Source organism: Caenorhabditis elegans, chromosome I, assembly GCF_000002985.6.
Source record: "Caenorhabditis elegans chromosome I".
Taxonomy (NCBI): Eukaryota; Metazoa; Nematoda; class Chromadorea; order Rhabditida; family Rhabditidae; genus Caenorhabditis; species Caenorhabditis elegans.
In genome coordinates this window covers 12,158,893-12,177,841 of record NC_003279.8, presented here as the reverse complement: position 1 = coordinate 12,177,841, position 18,949 = coordinate 12,158,893, and the positions used below count along the sequence as shown (strand labels likewise).

Sequence of the window (18,949 nt, the reverse complement as noted above, 5' to 3'; positions counted from 1 at the left end):
TTTCTTGTAACTCTTGATATTAAAGATATAATTTTATTTAAATAAGTTTCAAAAATTTCCAGATTTTCACCCGCTACCTCCACCTCTGCCCACAATTTTCAAGATGATGGCCGCACGTGGTGTCTCGCTTGGAATTGGAAAAATAAATTTGTCGGATTTGAACCAATTACCGCAGAATAGGTAAGGACAAATTTACAAAAAATGTCAGAAATTTGTCTAAAAAGAACCGAACATTTTAAACTTTCTTTCACAAAATTGTACTACAAAAATTTCAAAATTTTAACAACTGTCGGCAGTATTTTGGGAAAACGCTAATTTAATTTAAAACTCTTTTTACGCAACCGAGACCTTTTCAAATCGGATTATCAGTTGCTAAATTGGGCAGAAATGGGAGAAATCAAATCCTAACTTTTTTGGACTTTTCTGTTGCTCCAAAGCTTGTTGTTTTGTTTTTAAAATTTATAGAAAATGTTAAATTGAAGATTTTTTTAGATTTTTTTCAAAAAAAAAATCCAATTTTGAATTGAAATTTTAGAGGCAGAAGTTTAAAAAATGTGCTTTTCTAGTTTTTTGCTTCAAAATAACATTTCAAAATAGGTACAGTTCAACCACTTTTTTAGAATGCTAGCAGCTCAAATGAAGAAAAAGGAAAATGAGAAGAATCGGAAACCGAGGATAATTATCAAAAAGAAGGCTGATGCAAAGGTTCGTTTTTTTTAAATAATTTTTTCATAAATTTTTAAAAATACAACTGAAAATAAAAATACAAAACAACACAAAGACATAAAAAATTAAAAAAAAAAAACAATTTTTTACTGACATTTTTTCAAAAAATAGTATTTCATGTATTTTAAGATCCACAAAAAACCATAAAAATAAGTTACTTTACTTTAATTTTTAGATTAAAAAACCCAGAAAATTGGTTCCAAGAGAAAATAGTTGCAAAAAGTTGAAAAAAAATTGGGTACAAATTGTCGTTCGAATTGAATAGGTGGAATTGAAATGGGGAGAAAAAAGTTATTGAGTTTCATTTTTTTCCCCACATGGGAAGAAACATTTGGAGTCTGTCGGGCTCATTTTTGCAAACTTTTGAGAAGAAAAAATCGGAAATTTACCTGAAATAAGAGTTTTCAATCAAAAAGTTTCAATTTTTTGAAATGTCACTATTTTAGAAGCTAGTAAAATTGCTCCAAAGTCGTGGATTTTTTTTTTGACTATTTTTATTAGTTGAAAAATTGCTCAGGGCTCACCGAACAATTTGCAGACATTTTTATTCGAAAAATTGAAGGTTTAGAAAAAAAAGTTCCAAATTCAAAATTATATAAATATACCAAAACCACTTTTAGAAAGATTAAAAATTGGTGGAATAAATTTGAAATTCACTGATAAAATTTCATTTCAAAATTTCCGGATTTTTTTAAATTTTCAAACAAAATCCTTTTTTTTTTTTGAAACTTTTTTGAAACTAAAGCACACTTTCTCATGTCTCCATGTCCCCCTCCTGTCCCTTCCGATTCCACTTCAAAACCTCTTAATCCCTGACTGCATCTGTCTTCTTGCAGAGAGTAAGTATTCTTGAAATTCAAATGCAAATAAGTTCCCAAAGGAGCATTTTTGAGCATACTTTCAAACCGGACATATAAATTCAATATGGCTTTCTCAATTTTTTTTGGATGATGGAAAACTCCCGGTTTTGGCTGGTTGTTGCTCAGCGAGCCCCCTCTCAGCTTCAGTTACCGGAAATTTAGTCGTTCATTCGCACCAGGCGTTTTTTTTTCCTTTTTTTTTGGAATTTTCATTCCTTAAGTTAGGCTTAGGCTTATGCTTAAGCTTAGGATTAGGCTTAGGCTTATGCTTAGGCTTAGACCCAGTCTTAGGCCCAGGCTTAGGCATAGGCTTAGGCTTGGGATTGGTCTAAGGCATAGGCATAGGCTTAGGCTTAGGCTTAGGCATAGGCGTAGGCGTAGGCCCCCTCCCCTCAGGCTCTCAAAAAATCTAAAGAAACAAAAACGGACATTCTACCACTTGGTGACGTCATCGAAATTTCTTGAAGAAAATTTTCCCGTTCTTCTAAAATTCAATTTTTTATTCAATTTTGCATGACGTGAAATTATTTAAATTTTTGGTGAAAAGAGCAGAACTTAGGAAATCAGACTCACTTTTAAAGAAAATGGTTTTAGTAGAAAAAGTTCTTGACATATTGAAACTTGAAAATCATACTACACTAAAAGCTCAGGCTTAAAATGTATTATATTTTCAAAAAAAATTTGTTAAGACCGTTCCTAAACACTTAAAAATTCATCATCTTCATCCATAAATGTTCCATAATTCTAAATGCATAGATATATGTTTATCCCTCTTTTTCTAGCCTATTTTCTTTAAACATGCTTCCGTTGACACTCTCTGTGGTCACTAACACCACAAAAATGAGCAAAGAAGTGGCATCTAACAAGCTCGCTGAGCCCACTTTTTTATAGCGAAAGTGCAGAGATTTTTCTTCTTAGCGTTACTATAAGAATTTTCATTTTAAATTCTATATATCGTAAAAAATTAGAGGAAAAAAAATTGAATTTTTCTAGAACCTTAATCCTCTTTTCTACCACCTCCAACCCCAGAAATCCAATTAATTAAAGTATGGGTGTTTGCAATGTTCACACCATTCTTTTACTGGGGTTTTCTATAGGTTTCATTGATTTCTTAGCTAAAAAAATTTGTGTAGAAAATTGAAAAATATTTTTGTTTACCCATTAAAATTTGGAAATTTCTATTTTTTAAAACCGTTTCCGTTTTGAAATAGGTCTGGTAGATTGAAAAGGGTTAGATTTTTCTTTTCAAAATGCTATATGAAAACCTATTTCTATTAATTTACAGTATTTTTATAGGTATTTTTTTTTCAAAACTGACTGAATTTAAATTTGCAATTTTAAATTTTTTCCCTAATAATTTTCTTTTTGCAAACTTCTTTTTTTTTGACTATTAAAGCTTTGGATAATGTTCTGAGATATATCCATAATCTGCAGAAAAAATTAAAAAAAAATTTTCTACTACTCTATTGTCTCACAGTGTTAGACAAGATTTTTTTTATTTTTGAAAAATTTCAGTTTTCATATTTTCAGCTCAAATTACAACTTATGTTAGTTTTTTTGAAGTTTTCTCTCATTTTTCTGATTTTAACAAGCTCAAAATTTATTTTAAAAATAGAAAATTTTGAAAATTTTCCGAGCTTTATATGTAGATCTTATCCCTCGACTGAAATTCTACTTATCCCTCGACTGAAATCTACTTATCCCTCGACTGAAATTTGACATTTTTTGAACTTCCATTTTTTCCTTGCCATTACCGTAAATATTTTTCTTCAAAATTTCTTATTTTAGTTTGTATAAATTTCAAAAAGTCAATGCCAACAAGAAAGTGTCAATATTCACGAGTTGCCACATATGAGTTACGAGAAGGACAACCTTCTTATCCAATTAATGAGAGGACGGATAATTCCAAATTTCAATATGAAAAGGTGATTGGAATAAAAGGGGAAAAATACTTTTAAAAATATTTGTAATTGAAATTACCTCATACATTTTTCAATAAATTTTGAAAATCATTATCTAGTTCAAGCACGTGGTGCCAGAGTGTCCCTATACGTAGATCTACAAAAAACGCGGGAAAAGAGACACCGAGTTCTCAACTCATTTTGCATTGTAAAGAACGTGCTGACGGCACATTTTTTGGGGAAAAAATCCCGAATTTTTTGTAGATCAAACCGTAATGGGACAGCCTGGCACCACGTGAACCGATGAATGTGCATCTGGCAACCAGCCTCTGTCTGCGCCTCCACTCTCTTCCCACTATACCGTCATTTCATAGTAGCACACGCGCGCCCATGATTTGTCGGTACACCACTCCCCACTACTCCTGCCACCTCGATCGTTCAGTATCGCTTCTTCGGCTTATTAGCTAAGATCAAAGTGTAGTATCTGTTCTTATCGTATTAACCTACGGTATACACTCGAATGAGTGTAATAAAGGTTATATGATTTTTGGAACCTAGGGAAGACTCGGGGCTTGCTCCGACTTCCCAAGGGTCGTCCTGGCGTTGCACTGCTGCCGGGCTCGGCCCAGTCCCCGAGGGGACAAAATAAACGAAATTAAATATTATGTTGATATGTTGCGGAGATTTTGACCGAAATATTCCATATTGGCAAGATACAAACATTTGTAAAGTTTAAAATGTTCAAGCTTAAAACCACATGTTCAAGCTGAAAATTTACGGGATATTTTTCTGATTTGTTTTTAAACTGGAAGTTAATTTCACAACACGTTTTGCTCATTTTTTCAGGTAATGAAAATGTTTTAAAATTTCCAAAATTTGTTGACAGAAAATTTAATTAAAGCTTAAATTCTCCCGCTAATTTGTTTCGTTGAAAAAATTAAATTAAAATTTCCCGCCAATTTACTCTAGAAATTCGAAACAAATTTTGGTGGGAAATTAAAAAAATCTTTCAAATATTTGTTGCTCATCAAAAAACTAAGCCAAAAGTGTTGTCAACCTTTACCAAAAAAACCCCACCAAAAAACTGAAAAAGAGCAAAGTTTGGAGCACAATTTACCCACCAATTAGGCACCCTCATTCATTCCAAATTAGCTTTTCGCGTGCTCCATCTCATCGAACTCATGCTCAGACTCCGCCTAATGTTACTATACAGGCTCCGCGAGCCCCCACCGAACACCCACTTGGGCAGAGTCTCTCTTGAAGGAAGATCTATTTGTTTTTACCCACACATACACAAGTCTCTCTTCATATTTTCTCAGGTAACAAGAGAATTAGAGACGAAGAGAAGAAGAGACATTATTTGGCTCCGTGAGCCACTTTGTCACCTTATTTGTACTTTTTATCAGTTCAAAATTTCGAGCATTTTTTGGCAAAAGCTCACTGAAAAAGCTCACTGAAAATGGTGAGCCTGAGAGCTCGGAGGGTATTTTTGGCGTCTTATTACGCGGCTAACAAGAGAGTAAGTTTTGGTGGAGTAAAATTGAAAGAAAAATCTTTTTTAGATTCTTATCTAATTTTTTTTTGGAATTAAAAATTTCTGAAATTTTTTATGGGTCTCGTCACGATTTTTTGTGGGTTACTGTAGCTCTCGATAATTAGACTGATTGAAAAAGTCTACCTGCGAGAAATTAATTTTGGCAGGTAATTGTATTATTAAAGTTGTTTTATTCGTTTTAGCAGAAAACTCAAATAGCTTTTTTTAGCGGGAAATTCAAAAGTTTTTCGATTTTTTTTTGTTAAAAATTTGGCGCGAAATTTAAATTTAAATTTAATTTTCTCAAAAATATATAGTTTTTCAGAAATAAATTTTGCCAGGACACTTGAATTTTAATTTTAATTGATAGAAATTCAAAAAAAAAAATGAATTGACGGAAAATGTAAAATTTCATCAGATTTTTCCAAATAATTTTTGGGGCGGGAAATTCAAATTTCAAGTTAAAATTTTTTACGAAATTTGGCGGGAAATTTCATTTTTTAAATTCTTCAATTAATTTTGATGGTAAACTCAATTTTTTTCGAATATTTTGTCGAGTATTATTTTTCGGGATTAAAAGATTTTCTCCAGATTTTTAAAAACATTTTTGAGGTAAAATTCAATTTTTAATTAATTTTTTTAAAATTTCATATCTAAATAAAATATCAGAAATTTCCTGATCGAATTAATCACATAACCCATCCTTCTTCTGCATATCCCATAAAATCTCCCATAGCAACCCACTGGCTCCACACCCACATTCTCGTCTTTTTATGTATTTCTTCATCATCTTCCTCTTCCTCCTTCTTTTATTTTATTCACACTTTTATATCCTCTCCCACCCTCTCCTACACCCCCCCCCCCCCAGTTGGCTCTTCCTGTGAGACCAATTTTGGCCCAGCCCTTGCATGTTTATCCACCTACATTTTCATTATTTTCATGTATGCTAGGAAATGGAAAGATGCTCAAGTTATGGTAAGCACCTAGAGTTAGAGAAATAGGTGGAGACGCAGAGAAACACGGCTTTCTCGTTTCTCAACTTTTAGAGATATCACGGTTTTTAGGAAATGTTTGAAAAAATTCAATACTGCGAAAATAAAAAATTTAAGTTTGAATAGACAAAATAAAATGTGAATTCCCCGGCATAAAGATTTAAAAAAAAAAAATTTGTATTTCTCGCCAAATTTAATTTAAAAAATTATAACACAAAACGCCAAATGTTTATTAATTTAAATTTTTAATCAGAAAATATTTGAAAAATAAAAAACTAACATTTGAATTTCCCACAAAAGTTTTAAAAATTGAATTTCGAATTCCCGCCAAAGTCGTTTAAAATTCAATTAAATTTTAAAATTTCAGAAAATTAAAAATAATAATATTTGAATTTTCCGCTCTTTCCATAATTTTTGAAACTCAATTTTAAACTTTAAGAAAATTCAAATTTTAATTCGTTTTTAATGAGAAATTCAAATTAAAAATTTTAGTAATTGAAAAATAATAAAAAGTTTAATTTCTCGCCAAATTTAATTCAAAAAACGCCCAAAACTTTAAAAAATTAAATTTCAAATTTTCCGCTAAAATAATTTAGAATTCAATAAATATTTGAATTCATAATTTTTGAAACTTAATTTAATTTTTTAGTGAGAAATTAAAATTAAAATTTTTTATAATTTTTTCAAAATTATAAAAAAATTGAATTTCTTGCCAAAATTAAATATTTTTTATCATTATGTTGGTGGAAAAATCATTCAAAAATTCAAATTCTGATCCAATTTTTAGCAATTTTTTTTCAAGTTCTTAATCTAGATTCACAAAAATATTTTCAAATATTTTCCCATCAAAACTTCAAAATAAAAAAAACAAAATTCTCAAAAAGGTAATCCCCAAAAAATAATCCACCAATTTGTCTTCTTCCTATTTTCCCATGTTTCCCTTCCCTCCGGCCCCTGACGCGACCAGATTATCCTTCTTCCATTTATCATTTTGTGACGAAAAAAGCAGAAAAAATTGTTTAGAGACAGAAGAGACGCAGAAATTTATACAAACTGTCCCAAGGAAGGCTCATTTGGAGGCCCCTCCTTTTTTTTTCTCCAGAAAATTGGATTTTTTTCGGCGTTTTGAAAAAAATCCTAGAAAAATAGGAATTTTTTAAAAGCAATTTCAATATATTTTCTGTGTCCATTTTTCAAGTACTTTTTGAGGTACTTGACACTGCAATTTTGTGCAGTTTCTTGTGCACAAAGAGCAGTTATTTGAGAGAACCAAAATATCTGTGAGCTGTACTATTACTGCTATTTTTTTGATAGGAGAATCTGCAAATTTAGCGCTATAAATATGGAAAAAGTAGGTTTTTTGTAGGTAGGCATGCCTGCCTGCCTAGATACCCTAGATAATTTTTTTTTTCAGAAAATTAAAAAAAAATCACTTTTTTCGGAAATTTTTGCCGTAAAAAATTTTAAAATTATTTCAATAAATTTTAAAACACATGTTTCACAAAAATGTAAATTGAAAACACTTTTTGCTCGACTAAAAAAATTAAAATTTTTTTTTAAAGTTAACTTTTTTTCAAAAAATAAAAATATAAAATCCTAACTTTTAAAAAACCCTTCAATAATTTTAAAAATATTTTCAGACAGTATGGGCAGCCTGCCGGGCGGTTATCTTCGGATGCATCATCATTTGCGTCGGCCTTGCCATGACGGTTTTAGGATATTTCGACAAACATTTCTCGGAGGTGAGTCTATGCAATGGGTAGAGTTATGAAAAAGTTGTCAACTAGCAAAATGTTAACCATAAAAGTATAAACATTTTGAGAGTTGAACATTTTTTGATACCTCTTATGATTAGGGAGATATAGGACTTTGAAAAGGGTACAAAAACCAAAAACTAAACTTTTTTCCTTTACAGAAAGTAGAAATAATCGATGGTTCTGAAAAGGTCTCCTACGACAGAATGATACAATATCAGCTTAAGAGTATGCAGGTTAGTCGGTTTCCCTAAAACAAAAAAAAATTATTCAATAATTGCTATTACAGTACCTCGGTCCAATCCTCATGGGAATCGGCTCATTTATCCTCATAATCGCCTGCGTAGTAACCCTGGAGAGCCGTGACAAACATGCACAAATCATCACAGAAGAGTCGATTCTTCAGAAGCGACGACGATTAATATCGGAAGAAGAGGAGAAAGCCGAGCATAATGATGTTTTTATTGATGATGATGAGGGAAAGGAATCATTTTTTGGAGATGGAAGGTATCTTCGTTGTGGCTAGAGTTAGAGAAAAGTTGCCAACTAGTAAATTGAAAAGAAGAAAATTTGAAATATTTTGTCAGTTGGAAATTTTTTGATAGCTGTAAAGGGTAGCGAGGTGTGAGGGTTTGAAGTTGGCGTGGGTAGAGAGTGAAGAGAGTGAAGAGAGTGAGGAAGAGACGCAGAGAAGCAGACATCACACACAAGCACAACTTCCTCATATTCAAATTTTCAGAAGATTTGTCACCCTGGATGCCAATCGTCTGGCCCCACTTGCTGACGTGGATTCCCTGACGGACATCTCATTGACACATCGGGGAGGATCAGAGTCTAGGCTGCGTGAGTTTGTAGCACATGCTGGGACCAATCAGCGACTTTGGTCCGGATTTGCTGACTGGCCAGGGCCGACCAATCAGCAAACCTGGTTTCCTGCGTAGCTGATTGGTCAGAAACGACCAATCAGTGATCCTGGCTCCCTCACAGCTTTGCTGATTGGTCAGCATCGACCAATGAGCGATGGAGGCCCTACATCGCTGATTGGACAGCATCAACCAATTAACGATGCTGGCGCTAAATCGCTGATTGGTCAGCGTAAACCAATAGGCAACCCTGGCCTCCTCCCCGCTTTGCTGAATGGTCAGCGTCATCCAATCACCGGCGGTGGTCCTGCAGCACTGATTGGGCAACGCCAACCAATCAGTGACGTTGGCCACGCCCTCTTTGAATTGCTGATTGGTCGGTGGTTTCAACCAATCAGCGAAGACTGTCCTCATCGTTGATTGGTTGGCGCCAGCCAGCCAGTGACGTTGGCCAAGCCCTCTCTAAACTGCTGATTGGACGGTTTCAATTAATCAGAAACGGAGACCCTCATTGCTGATTAGTTGATGCCAATCAACCAGCAACGGCGACCGTGCATCGCTGATTGGTCGGATATTCAATAATTTTTTGCAGAATCCGACGACGCTACCGTACCACCACCGGATGATCAATTTTTCCAAGAATCCGAGCTTCAAGAAATTGAGCAAAACGATGCGACAACCTCCGGACTCGTTGATTTGAGCACGAATCCGCAAGATGATGCTGTAACATCTGAAGATCTCGGAAATACAGAAACTGAAGAAATAACTGAAATTTCTGAGATTTCTGAAAAGCCGAAAAAATCGTCGAAAACTCCCAAACTTCGGCTGGAAATTTTAGCGTCAGAAATGGAGTGATTATTTGGAATTTTAGGATTTTGTTATTTTTGCCTTTCCCTTTCAATTTTTTTTGCCGGGTTTGCCACAAATTGTTGAGCGTTTCATAATCATGATCACTTGCAGCTTTTGCGACTTTCTGTATATTTCTGGAAAAAGAGCTAATAAATTTGTTAATTTCTCCAACAAAAAAATAAATAAAATCGAAGTCAAGTGGATTTATTCTGAAAAATCCGTGGAAAAAAATCGTTAAATACAATTACAAAAAAGATTTCAGTCGTATAATTGAAAATTTAAATAATAATCTCACAAAAAAGCACATAAATTGCTATAAAATTTGAAAAAAAATCCATAATCAGTGTGAAATGATGACGAGTGTGTATTCGAAAATAATTTGAATGTCACGGAGCAATATCACCTTAAAATGTTTTAAGTTGGTTGAAATAGACTAGTAGAATGAACAACCTTCTCCTTAATCTCAGGATCATCGACTTTTTGCTTGACTCTACTCCGGAACTTCTTAAGACGCGGTGAATCTGTCGCGTATAAAAAACAAAGATATACAATCAACAACACTCGAGCATTCCATTGATCATGTTGTTGTGCTCGAGAAGGATCCACGGACGGTCGGAATTTACGAGAAGCTCCAGTGAACATTCCGTCAAGAGTCAGAACGATTAGTGAATCTGGGAGTGCCTGAAAATTCACCTTATGTTTAATAGCTTATGTTTCCAAAAGTTTGAAATAAGTATGTAGGCACGCAGGAGGTAGGCACAAGATAGGCATAAGGTGGCATTGCATGATATAGCTAGGTAGGCAAGCAGGTAATTATGAAGGTATGCGATATAAATGTAGGCAAGTCTTAGATAAGAATAGAGATAGGTAGGCAGTTAGGCAGGTTGTAGGCATGTGGGAAGACCGACTGTAGTCATGAGCGGATGAAGCAGGTACGTAGGCAGGCATGAGGCAGGCACAAGATAGGCATGATGTGGCAGGCTTGACATAGTTAGGCAGGCAAGCAGTTTATCATGAAGCTATACAATAGGAATGTAGACAAGCCCTAGATAAGAATAGAGACTGGTAGGCAGTATGGCAGGTTGTAGGCATGAGCGGATGACGCAGGTACGTAGGCAGGCATGAGGTATTTACGTAGAAAGGCAAAAAGTAGGCAAGACGCGAGGTAGGCACAAGGTAGGCACAAGATAAGCGCGATATGTCAAGCAAGATATAACTAGGCAGGTAATCATGAAGGTATAAGATATATATTGTAGGTAAGCATGAGGAAGACGCGTAGGCAGGCCCTAGATTACAACAGAGACAGGTAGGCTGGTAGACATCATGTAGGCGCGAAGAAAGGCAACCAGGCAGGCAGGCATGAAGGTATGAGACAAGTACCTAGGCCGGCTAAGGAGGCACGTAAAAAATCCCAACCTCATCGCGTGAAAATTTAATCGAATCGTCGATTTTCTGCCTGATTGATGTGAATCCGTTCGAATCCAGAAACACGAGCATTTGTCTCATTTGTTTCAAAAGTTTGTGCAAACTTATTTCATTCGGCTGAAGTGCAACCTCCACAGGAAGATCCTCAGGCTCCTGCTCGATTTCTTCCTCCATTTTCACATCGAAATCATCTGTTCTAACAATGTTTGGCTTTTTCAGTTTTTCAATATGTCTTCTTCTTATCTTTGCCGACCGGCTATGACATCCTTCAAATTGCAGATTCCCCTTTTTCGATTTATATTTACAAATTCTGCTCATCTCATCTAGTTGCACATTGGCATGGATTTGAAGTCTGCAATTTTTATTAAACTTTGCGATATCAAAAACAAAGAAAGTATATCTTACAATTCAAAAAAACTGGGCTCGACGCGTCCAGCCAAGGCAAACATCGTCCGAGCACGGGAATCTACTGAGTGGGTGTTGAAGTCTTCCATCAATGGTGCAAGTTTTCTCGTGAATCTGCAAAATTATTTTAGTTTCAAATGGCAAGGAGGCCTACCTACCTACCTATCTACCTACTCGATTAGCTTGAAATAATCACGTGAAGGCAAGCGTAGGCCTTTCAAGGCAGGCGCGCATTTTTTAACACTAGACGTCACAAATTTGCCTAATCATCTGTCTCGTCTCGAGCTACCTACTCGATCGCCTACATACCTACCTCATCCCTGCCTGCGTGCCTAGAGCATGCTGGTCAATGCATCTGCCTCATCTAGGTCTGCCTGCCAGCCTTATGTATTCCTGCCTACCCCGTACTTTTCTGTATATATACCTTATGCCCATGTCATGACTGACTGCCTACGTGCCTACCTCATGCCTGACCGTATATTTTTCCTCTTCTTGTTGACGAGGCACGTGTCAGCCTACAAACTTACCCGATGCTCGCCTACCGCACTGTTGTGTCAACTTCTTGCATGCTTGCCTACCTACCTACACCTGCATGCCTACACGCCTATTTTATGCCTAATCCACATACCGACTCAAATAGCACTGCCAAGTTTTCTCGATCGTTTCCAGTTTCTTGCACTTTATGAATACAGATTTAGCCATTATTGGCTCTGTTGCATCTTTTGTTTCATGGATTAAAAAGCTCAAAAGCTCAGAATCTGACAGTTTTGCAGAATTTTGAGATGATTTTCGCACAGGAGACATTATCTGAAAAAGGAACATGAGAACTTGAAAGTGAAAAAAGAAATAAAATCTTACCGAACTGGTAAATTTGAAGAGTAGAGAAGCGGTAATGATTAAAATTTGAAACTTTCATCCGCGTGGTAATAATTTTTCATCCACGTGGTTATTATTTTGGAGGTCTCACGGAAAGTGGTTTTTTGCTGAAGAATTTGAATTTTCCACTGACATTTTTTTCTCAAAAACTTTGAATTTTCCGCCGAAATGTTTTATCAAAAAATTTGAGTTTCTCCACAAATTTTTCAGAATTTTCTTAAACCGTTAGTTCCTCGAAAAATTTTGATTTTCCTTCCTAATTTTTTCTCAGCAATTTTTAGTTTTCAACTACGTTTATTTTTTCCAAAAAGTTTGAATTTCCCTGCAAAAGTATTTTTCAGAAAACCAAATTTCCCGCCAAAATTCCGATCAAAAATTGCTAGGTTTTGGCCAATATTTTTCTCTAAAAATTTGAATTTGCTTCCAAAACTTTTTGCAAATTTTTTTGAATTTCCAGCAAAAAAAGTTAAACCCAAAAATTATTGGAGGAACTTCAAAAAATTTCTAGGTAATTTGTTTTGGAGCCTACTGTTAATTTCTCAGTTATTTTGAAATTTTTCTGCATTAAAAATCAGAAAATTTTTGTAAAAAATAAATTTCATGGAAAGTTCCCGCTAGACACCAGATGACCATTGAACCTCTATTTCTGTTGAATAAATATTTCTTCCTACTACAATGTAAACATGTTGTTATTTATTTTCATTTTTACCCTACTGCTTTCCGAACTTTCAAAAAACAGAATATAAGGCCATGAATCTTGCGCAGTTCACCCCAAGAGGAGACGCAGAAATGCCTGCGCTTCTCACTTCTCCAAACTATTTCTCCAATTTTCTCTCTGTGTTTCTTGTTTACTATGTTTGCGAGGGCGTCACGGGGTCCAATTCGACAACTGACCATGGATCAGTCTTCAGGGACAACAGCTGACGGGGCTCTTTTTCACTTCAATTATACCCTCTTTCTTCTACCTACCCATCAGTTCACTTTTGACAAGATAACCCACGAGTTTAATTTTTTTTGTTGTTTCTTACGAAATTTTTCTTCTTATAGTACTGAAAATTAGGGGCTTATTAACCAGGTTTTCAAAAAGAAATGTTGAAAAAAAATTGTTTTGAAATTTTTGCACCCGCCGAAAAATGTTTAGATTTTTTACAAAAAAATCCATATAGTTTCCAGATGCCTTTGTAATTTTTTTTTGATTTCAGAAAAGTTTTAAAAAAAATTTGAAAAGTCTGAAAATGGTTTCAAAGCAGTTTTTACGTGGTGTCAAAGTGTCTCTTGATTTACGCAGATCTACAAAAAATGCGGGAGTTGAGACGCAGAGTTATCAACTAATTTTGAATGGTTAAAAACGTGCTCACGTCGCATTTTTTGAGCAAAAAATTCCCGCATTTTTTGTAGATCAAACCGTGATGGGGCAGTCTGACACGACGCGAGTTTCAGAAAATCCAGTTCAATTTTTGATGATTTTCTAACTATTTAAAATTGGAAATTAAAATTATAAGAGGTTTTTTTTTGAGACTTGGACAAAATTTTTTCTGAAATTTTTCACCCAAAAAAGTTCAGATTTTTTTGTTGAATTTTTAAAATTTCGAACTTAATTTTTTCAGAGATTCTTTCAGTGCTTAGAACTGCACTAAAATTGTTTTGTCGCCAATTTTTCATGATTGTCCAGCTTATTGAAAATTTCGAATTTTTTAAGTTAAACATTTTTTGTAATTTTTGTGAAATTTATTTCACTCAACAATTTTTCAGATTTTTTCAAAAGCCTAAAATTTCTAAAAAGGTTTCAGAAAGTTTGGTTATCTGGAAACAGTTTGAAACTCAATGAAACGCCGATTTTGGAACAACATATGAATGAAAATATGTTTTTAAAAATTCAATTTTTGACGTGCGCCCTACTTTTTCAAAATTAAAATGAAAGTTGAAAGAAATAAAAAAAAATCAATTCTCGTCATTCCTAACATTTTCGAAATCTTTTCGCGTCGTTCGAAAAAGTTCATTTCTCAATTTTTTGCTGACTGTGAGAAGATGACTGCAGTTTTTCGTTCGGTAACTTTTTTTTCGTTCATTTTTTTAATCTCGTGTTTTAACTGTAAAACTTTTCAAAAAAAACTTTTTTTCAGATGTCCGTAACAATGCAAGCAAACTACGACTTTCCGACAATTGTCAACCACAGCCGGGCAGTTCAGGTGAGCAGAGAAAACTGAAATATCTCAAAATTGGATAAAGATACAAAAAAGTTGTGAACAAACAAAATGTAGAAAATTGAATTTCAAGTATTTTGTTAGTTGAAAACGTTTTGAAATCTTCATCCATTGCAGAGTTATGCACGTTTAAAACGAGCGAGGAGACGCAGAAAGGCAGACGCTCTCGCACCCTGCGTCTCCTTTTCTCCCTTTCTCACTGGCGTTCTAAACGGTTTAAACGCGTAAAAAGAGCCTGAAACTGTTAAAAATTGCCTTTCCAGGTCCTGTGCACAATCTTCCAAATGGTCTTGATCTACACCGAATCGGCGGCCCTATCATTTCTCACATTCATCTGCTACTCGTTGCTCGTCGGCATGCACATGCTCCATTTGGCTCGTAGATGGTATTACAATATTGACGGGCGGTACGATGTTCGTCAGATCATCAGAGATAACGAGATCACGCTCAAACTTCAATACGCTGTTGGTGAGTTGTTCAAGGCTCATCTCTGGAATTCCATAGGCCGTTAAAAATGTTTAAAAAAAGTTTACAACTGTTAAATTTCCGATTTTCGTATTGAATTTATTGCATTCTGTGAACAAGAGAACATCTGAATTTGAGCAAAGAAAATTTGAAATCTTCTGATCACGAAAATTTTAATACTATTTTCTCTAACGTTTTTTCCAAAAAAAATCTGAATTTTCCCGGTTTTTATCAATTTTTATAATAATTTCCTCCTAAAACTTTATGAAACAAAATTTTAACCTATTAAACTATAAATTTTAAAATTCCAGCCATCTTCTCCCCACTGCTCCTCGGCTTCTTGTCCTGGACCTTCGTCGAGCTCAACAACGGACTCGTCCACTCGCTTTTCCATCTTTCCGTCATAACTCAGGTAGATTCAAATTTTTTCTAGAATTATTCTATCCTAAAAACCGAAATTTCCAGGTTGCCTTGGCCGTCGGACAACTTGGGCTCGAGTTCTACGAAGTGTGCATCGCCAACAAGAGCAAATAAATTTTTGCTGATATTCTTTTTCTATTTAATAGCGTATGATAAACAATTTTAGAGGAACTAATTGAATTTGACGCTCTTAGAAAAGTTCAAAAAACTATGTTTCTAGTTGTTTCCAGAAATTTTTAAAAAAGTTGAAAAGTTTCCTGAAACTTTAAAAAGATTTCTCCAGAAGTTACAGAGTTTTCTAAAAATAGCACATGAATTTTTCAGAAGACATTAGAAATATTTCAAAAAAAAAATCATTTCAGAATTTTCCAGACAAAATTATCAAAGTTTCTAGATGTTTCCAAAACTTTTCAAAACTTTATTTTTCTCAAAGTTTCAAAAGCATTCACAGTAGAATTGATTTGAAGTGCAGAAGTTTATGGAACTGCGGTCGTTAGTCTGGATGTCTCACAAATTCCCGCAAAACGACAAAAACTTTCAGAGAACCATTTCAACTCGAAGAAGTAAGAACTCTCTTTCCACGTGTTTTCTGAAAAATTAACAAAACATTTTTGTTGAATAGAACGAACAACTTACTTGGTGTTCCAAAGCCGACCATTGTCCATTTTCCGTCAATATTTTGTATTAAACTTCCACAATTCCCATTTCCGCCCACCAACCCTGTTTTAAGTCCCCCCCACGAATAACTAGAGCTTCCCCGCGTATAATTATAGCCTACCTGAATTAACAAAAAATAATTATTACGCCACTTTAAAGGTGGAGTAGAGCCAGTGGGGATTTTGTCTAAATGCACATAAAATGATCCAAAACAACCGAATATCATCATAAAGCACTCCAAAAAAGTTTAGATTTTTCATAATTTCCGTTCAAAGTTTTGGCAAATTGTCAAAATTTTGAAAAATACGAGGTTTTGAACAAATTTAAAGAAATTTCGCATGTTCGGACCCCTACAATGTTTTAATACAAATAATTTACACAAAATTAAAACATACAAAATGTCGAAAAAACATTTTTTTTGGTCGACTTCCAAAATTATAAGTGGCAAAAACTGAGTAACTGTCACTTTTTGACAGTAAATAAAAAATTTTCAAAAATGTTTTGAAAAGTTTTATTATGATTTTCGGTCATTTTGGGAACAAACGAGTGGTTTTTAACAAATTCCCCACTGGCGCTACTCCACCTTTAACTCACATCAATAAGTTGTTCAACCACACTTCCATTAAATGGGATAAACGTATAAACGAGAGAAGATTCTTCCAAAATTTGAGTTCTCTCTGTGGGAACACATACAGATGATCCTGGAATGGGGATTTCAACTTCCACAAGCATTGGGGTGTTAAACGCTTGAAAGTAAGTGTAGGTGTAACCCTCGCAGATCCGAAGAAGCCATGCCTTCTTTGGCTTTAAATTAGGTCAATAATCTCCGTTGGGGCAAACAAAAACCTTCAAATCAGCTACTATTTCTGGTGGAACAATGGAATCTCTGAAACAATTTCTTTTTGATGAAACGATTTTTTGAGCAATGGAAGAGCAAGACTTCATCCCTCAAAGCCAATCAACTTACAGTGTTCCTTTCACACAAGAATCACTGAATGGAGTGTGATTGGCTCTCCACGTCATGTTACCATCCATCAAGATGTAAGCCGATGTGAGAAAATGCTATTTTGAAATTAAAGTTCCCCCGGTGGTAAAGTTGTATTGGCCGCCATTATTGAATGTAGCATAACCAAGCCTGCTTTTGAAGTATTGGCCTATAAATTAGAAGTATAGTTAATGGTGGAGTAAATGGGAGATAAGAGGGATCAGCAGGCAGAATATGGCAAGGATTTAAACACGTAGGAAATTACCCTTCTGTTATTTGTTCACTGTCTTTTTAAAACACGTTGAATCCAACGTGTTTGAATAAATAAATAAATAAATATATTCTGTTTCCAAGCAAGACTGTGCCGCATTTTTTCCGCAAACTCACAAAGCTGTTCATTTCATACATGACAATCCTACTTTTTTCATCCAAAATTAATATGAAAATGTAGAAAAAAGTTCTTTGTTCTTACTAAAAATATTATTTATTTTTGTTGAAAAGCTTCAAAAAAGTCTCAAATAGTGCATGAAAGTTGCCATTTGCCGAAGAAGTGCCGTTATAAGTTTTGTCGAGACAAACGGCAACTTTCAGGCACTATTTGAGACTTTTTTGAAACTTTTCAGCATAAATAAATAATATTTTTATAGACCGTTTTGTGACTTTTGCGAGTTTCTCTCATTCTAGTCTCAGTGAACTCACGGTCTTTCTCAGTTCCACATGTTTCGAGCCTCTCGTAGTTTTCTTGTATCGTCAAGTTACATCCAATGCACCCAATGAAAGCAAAGAATATGACTATCGCTTTGATAATCATCCTTGACAAAACCATGGTTTCTGCCCGCTGACAGAGCTCTTTTATGCGGTCTCCCTAATTCGATAAGGGAGGGGCGGTACGGGAACGGGAAGACGGCTAGGAAAAATAATAAAAAAGAGAAGAGAAACTGCATGTTTTATGGGAAAAATCAGAAAACGCAAACTCGCTGAATGTGATACTCGGTGGAGTTCAAAGAACAATTATTAATAAAATGGGGCTTGAGAAATGAAAGGAAAAATTGATTACAAATGTAGTTGGAGGTTCCAAAACTCCAAGAAGAAGCCATAAAGAGTTCGATAGGGGACTGACTAAATGGTCCACAGCTCAAAGAGCAGTTCAAGACGACCTCTGCTCCAAGGACAGCTAAATTCAAAATATTTAACATACCACATGGACCACATAGTAACGATAACTTCGCAATGAACAAGAGCAACTGTAGACTTTTTTGATGTAAAGCAAATACAGTGCTGGCCAAAAAGATATCCACTTTTAGTTTTTTGATGATTTCGCTACTTTTTCAAATGAGTAGCTCCAAAGCTAACAATCCTATCAAAAAATTTTCAACTGGTAGTATAACCCGTGATCAGGTATATTTGTTTTCACATATTTGAAAAATTCAATAAAATCATGACAAGTAATAAAGCGCCCGACATCTCGTGGGTTCATTTTTAATGATGATTACTAAAACGACTGTTACTCAAAGGTCATACTTTTAATGGAAGGTTTGTGAAAGCAATACAATGTTTATATAATTTTTCAATGTTTGCATATAGTAACTTTTCAGAAATCCGCAAGGAAAAAAGATAAGAGAGTTCAAAGAGAAATTGTGTAGGGTCATTTTGAGCACATTTCGCATAAACAGTGGATAATTTGTCCTGAATTATATTTATTGGTTAATATATAATTCAAATATCATAAAAACATTGGTTCTTCACAAAAATTTACCGAAAAAAGAATTTCAATCCGAGAAACCTAATTTTTGAATATAGCGGCTAAACAGTATCTTGTGAGACACTAGTTTCAGCTCACATATCTCTTTTAATGGAGGTTTCAGGACAAAGTTACTATATGCAAACATTGAAAAATTATATAAACATTGTATTGCTTTCACAAACCTTCCATTAAAAGTATGACCTTTGAGTAACAGTCGTTTTAGTAATCGTCATTAAAAATGGACTCACGAGATGTCGGGCGCTTTATTACTTGTCATGATTTTATTGAA

General features: G+C 34.6%; 3 protein-coding genes, 2 non-coding genes and 1 pseudogene across 10 annotated transcripts; 3 read left to right on the top strand and 3 right to left on the bottom strand.

Moving 5' to 3' along the window:
• Positions 1–59: 59 nt before the first annotated feature.
• R05D7.3 lies at positions 60–9,667 on the top strand (the record flags this gene model as incomplete). Of its 5 annotated transcripts, none has more annotated exons than NM_001377658.2 (7): positions 60–180; positions 621–705; positions 7,654–7,755; positions 7,929–8,003; positions 8,057–8,274; positions 8,507–8,610; positions 9,223–9,667. In NM_001377658.2, 5 exons carry the CDS (start codon positions 7,717–7,719, stop codon positions 9,483–9,485), a joined length of 699 nt encoding a protein of 232 aa, NP_001364813.1. The 5 variants fall into 5 exon arrangements, with proteins under 5 accessions (NP_001364813.1, NP_001368152.1, NP_001263528.1 ...); NM_001381226.1 differs by having other exon boundaries at positions 104–180; positions 9,223–9,485; NM_001276599.3 differs by lacking the exons at positions 60–180; positions 621–705 and adding an exon at positions 4,947–5,006 and having other exon boundaries at positions 9,223–9,485.
• On the bottom strand, positions 3,930–4,136 carry R05D7.8. Its single transcript, NR_050637.1, has one exon. It is a non-coding gene; the product is annotated as an Unclassified non-coding RNA R05D7.8 (non-coding RNA).
• R05D7.6 lies at positions 3,931–4,117 on the top strand. Its single transcript, NR_000140.1, has one exon. It is a non-coding gene; the product is annotated as a small nuclear RNA R05D7.6 (small nuclear RNA).
• R05D7.2 (SPK domain-containing protein) lies at positions 9,668–12,433 on the bottom strand. Its single transcript, NM_060674.4, has 6 exons — positions 12,168–12,433; positions 11,938–12,116; positions 11,310–11,423; positions 10,896–11,256; positions 9,930–10,160; positions 9,668–9,882 (listed from the first exon to the last, which is right to left on the bottom strand). Exons 2-6 carry the CDS (start codon positions 12,111–12,113, stop codon positions 9,820–9,822), a joined length of 945 nt encoding a protein of 314 aa, NP_493075.2. The 5' UTR covers positions 12,114–12,116; positions 12,168–12,433; the 3' UTR covers positions 9,668–9,819.
• Positions 12,434–14,138: 1,705 nt separating this feature from the next.
• Positions 14,139–15,443, top strand: R05D7.1 (DUF7087 domain-containing protein). Its single transcript, NM_060673.6, has 5 exons — positions 14,139–14,234; positions 14,309–14,374; positions 14,653–14,857; positions 15,166–15,266; positions 15,320–15,443. The coding sequence occupies exons 2-5, from the start codon at positions 14,321–14,323 to the stop codon at positions 15,386–15,388; spliced, it is 429 nt and encodes a 142-aa protein (NP_493074.2). The 5' UTR covers positions 14,139–14,234; positions 14,309–14,320; the 3' UTR covers positions 15,389–15,443.
• Positions 15,444–15,750: 307 nt separating this feature from the next.
• F15H9.7 lies at positions 15,751–17,742 on the bottom strand (annotated as a pseudogene). Its single transcript has 5 exons — positions 17,616–17,742; positions 16,899–17,085; positions 16,526–16,817; positions 15,911–16,052; positions 15,751–15,863 (listed from the first exon to the last, which is right to left on the bottom strand). Coding segments are annotated over exons 1-5 (861 nt in total).
• Positions 17,743–18,949: the final 1,207 nt, after the last annotated feature.

Bases quoted from the DNA above. Each gene is read 5' to 3' on its own strand.
- R05D7.2 (NM_060674.4), bottom strand. From the start codon at position 12,113: ATGTCTCCTGTGCGAAAATCATCTCAAAATTCTGCAAAACTGTCAGAT. The intron at 11,257-11,309 runs GTAAGATATACT...TAAAAATTGCAG, and splicing joins GAGCCCAGTTTTTTTGAATT to ACTTCAAATCCATGCCAATG. The intron at 10,161-10,895 runs GTTGGGATTTTT...GTGAATTTTCAG, and splicing joins TTAAATTTTCACGCGATGAG to GCACTCCCAGATTCACTAAT.
- R05D7.1 (NM_060673.6), top strand. From the start codon at position 14,321: ATGCAAGCAAACTACGACTTTCCGACAATTGTCAACCACAGCCGGGCA. The intron at 14,375-14,652 runs GTGAGCAGAGAA...TTGCCTTTCCAG, and splicing joins ACCACAGCCGGGCAGTTCAG to GTCCTGTGCACAATCTTCCA. The intron at 15,267-15,319 runs GTAGATTCAAAT...CGAAATTTCCAG, and splicing joins ATCTTTCCGTCATAACTCAG to GTTGCCTTGGCCGTCGGACA.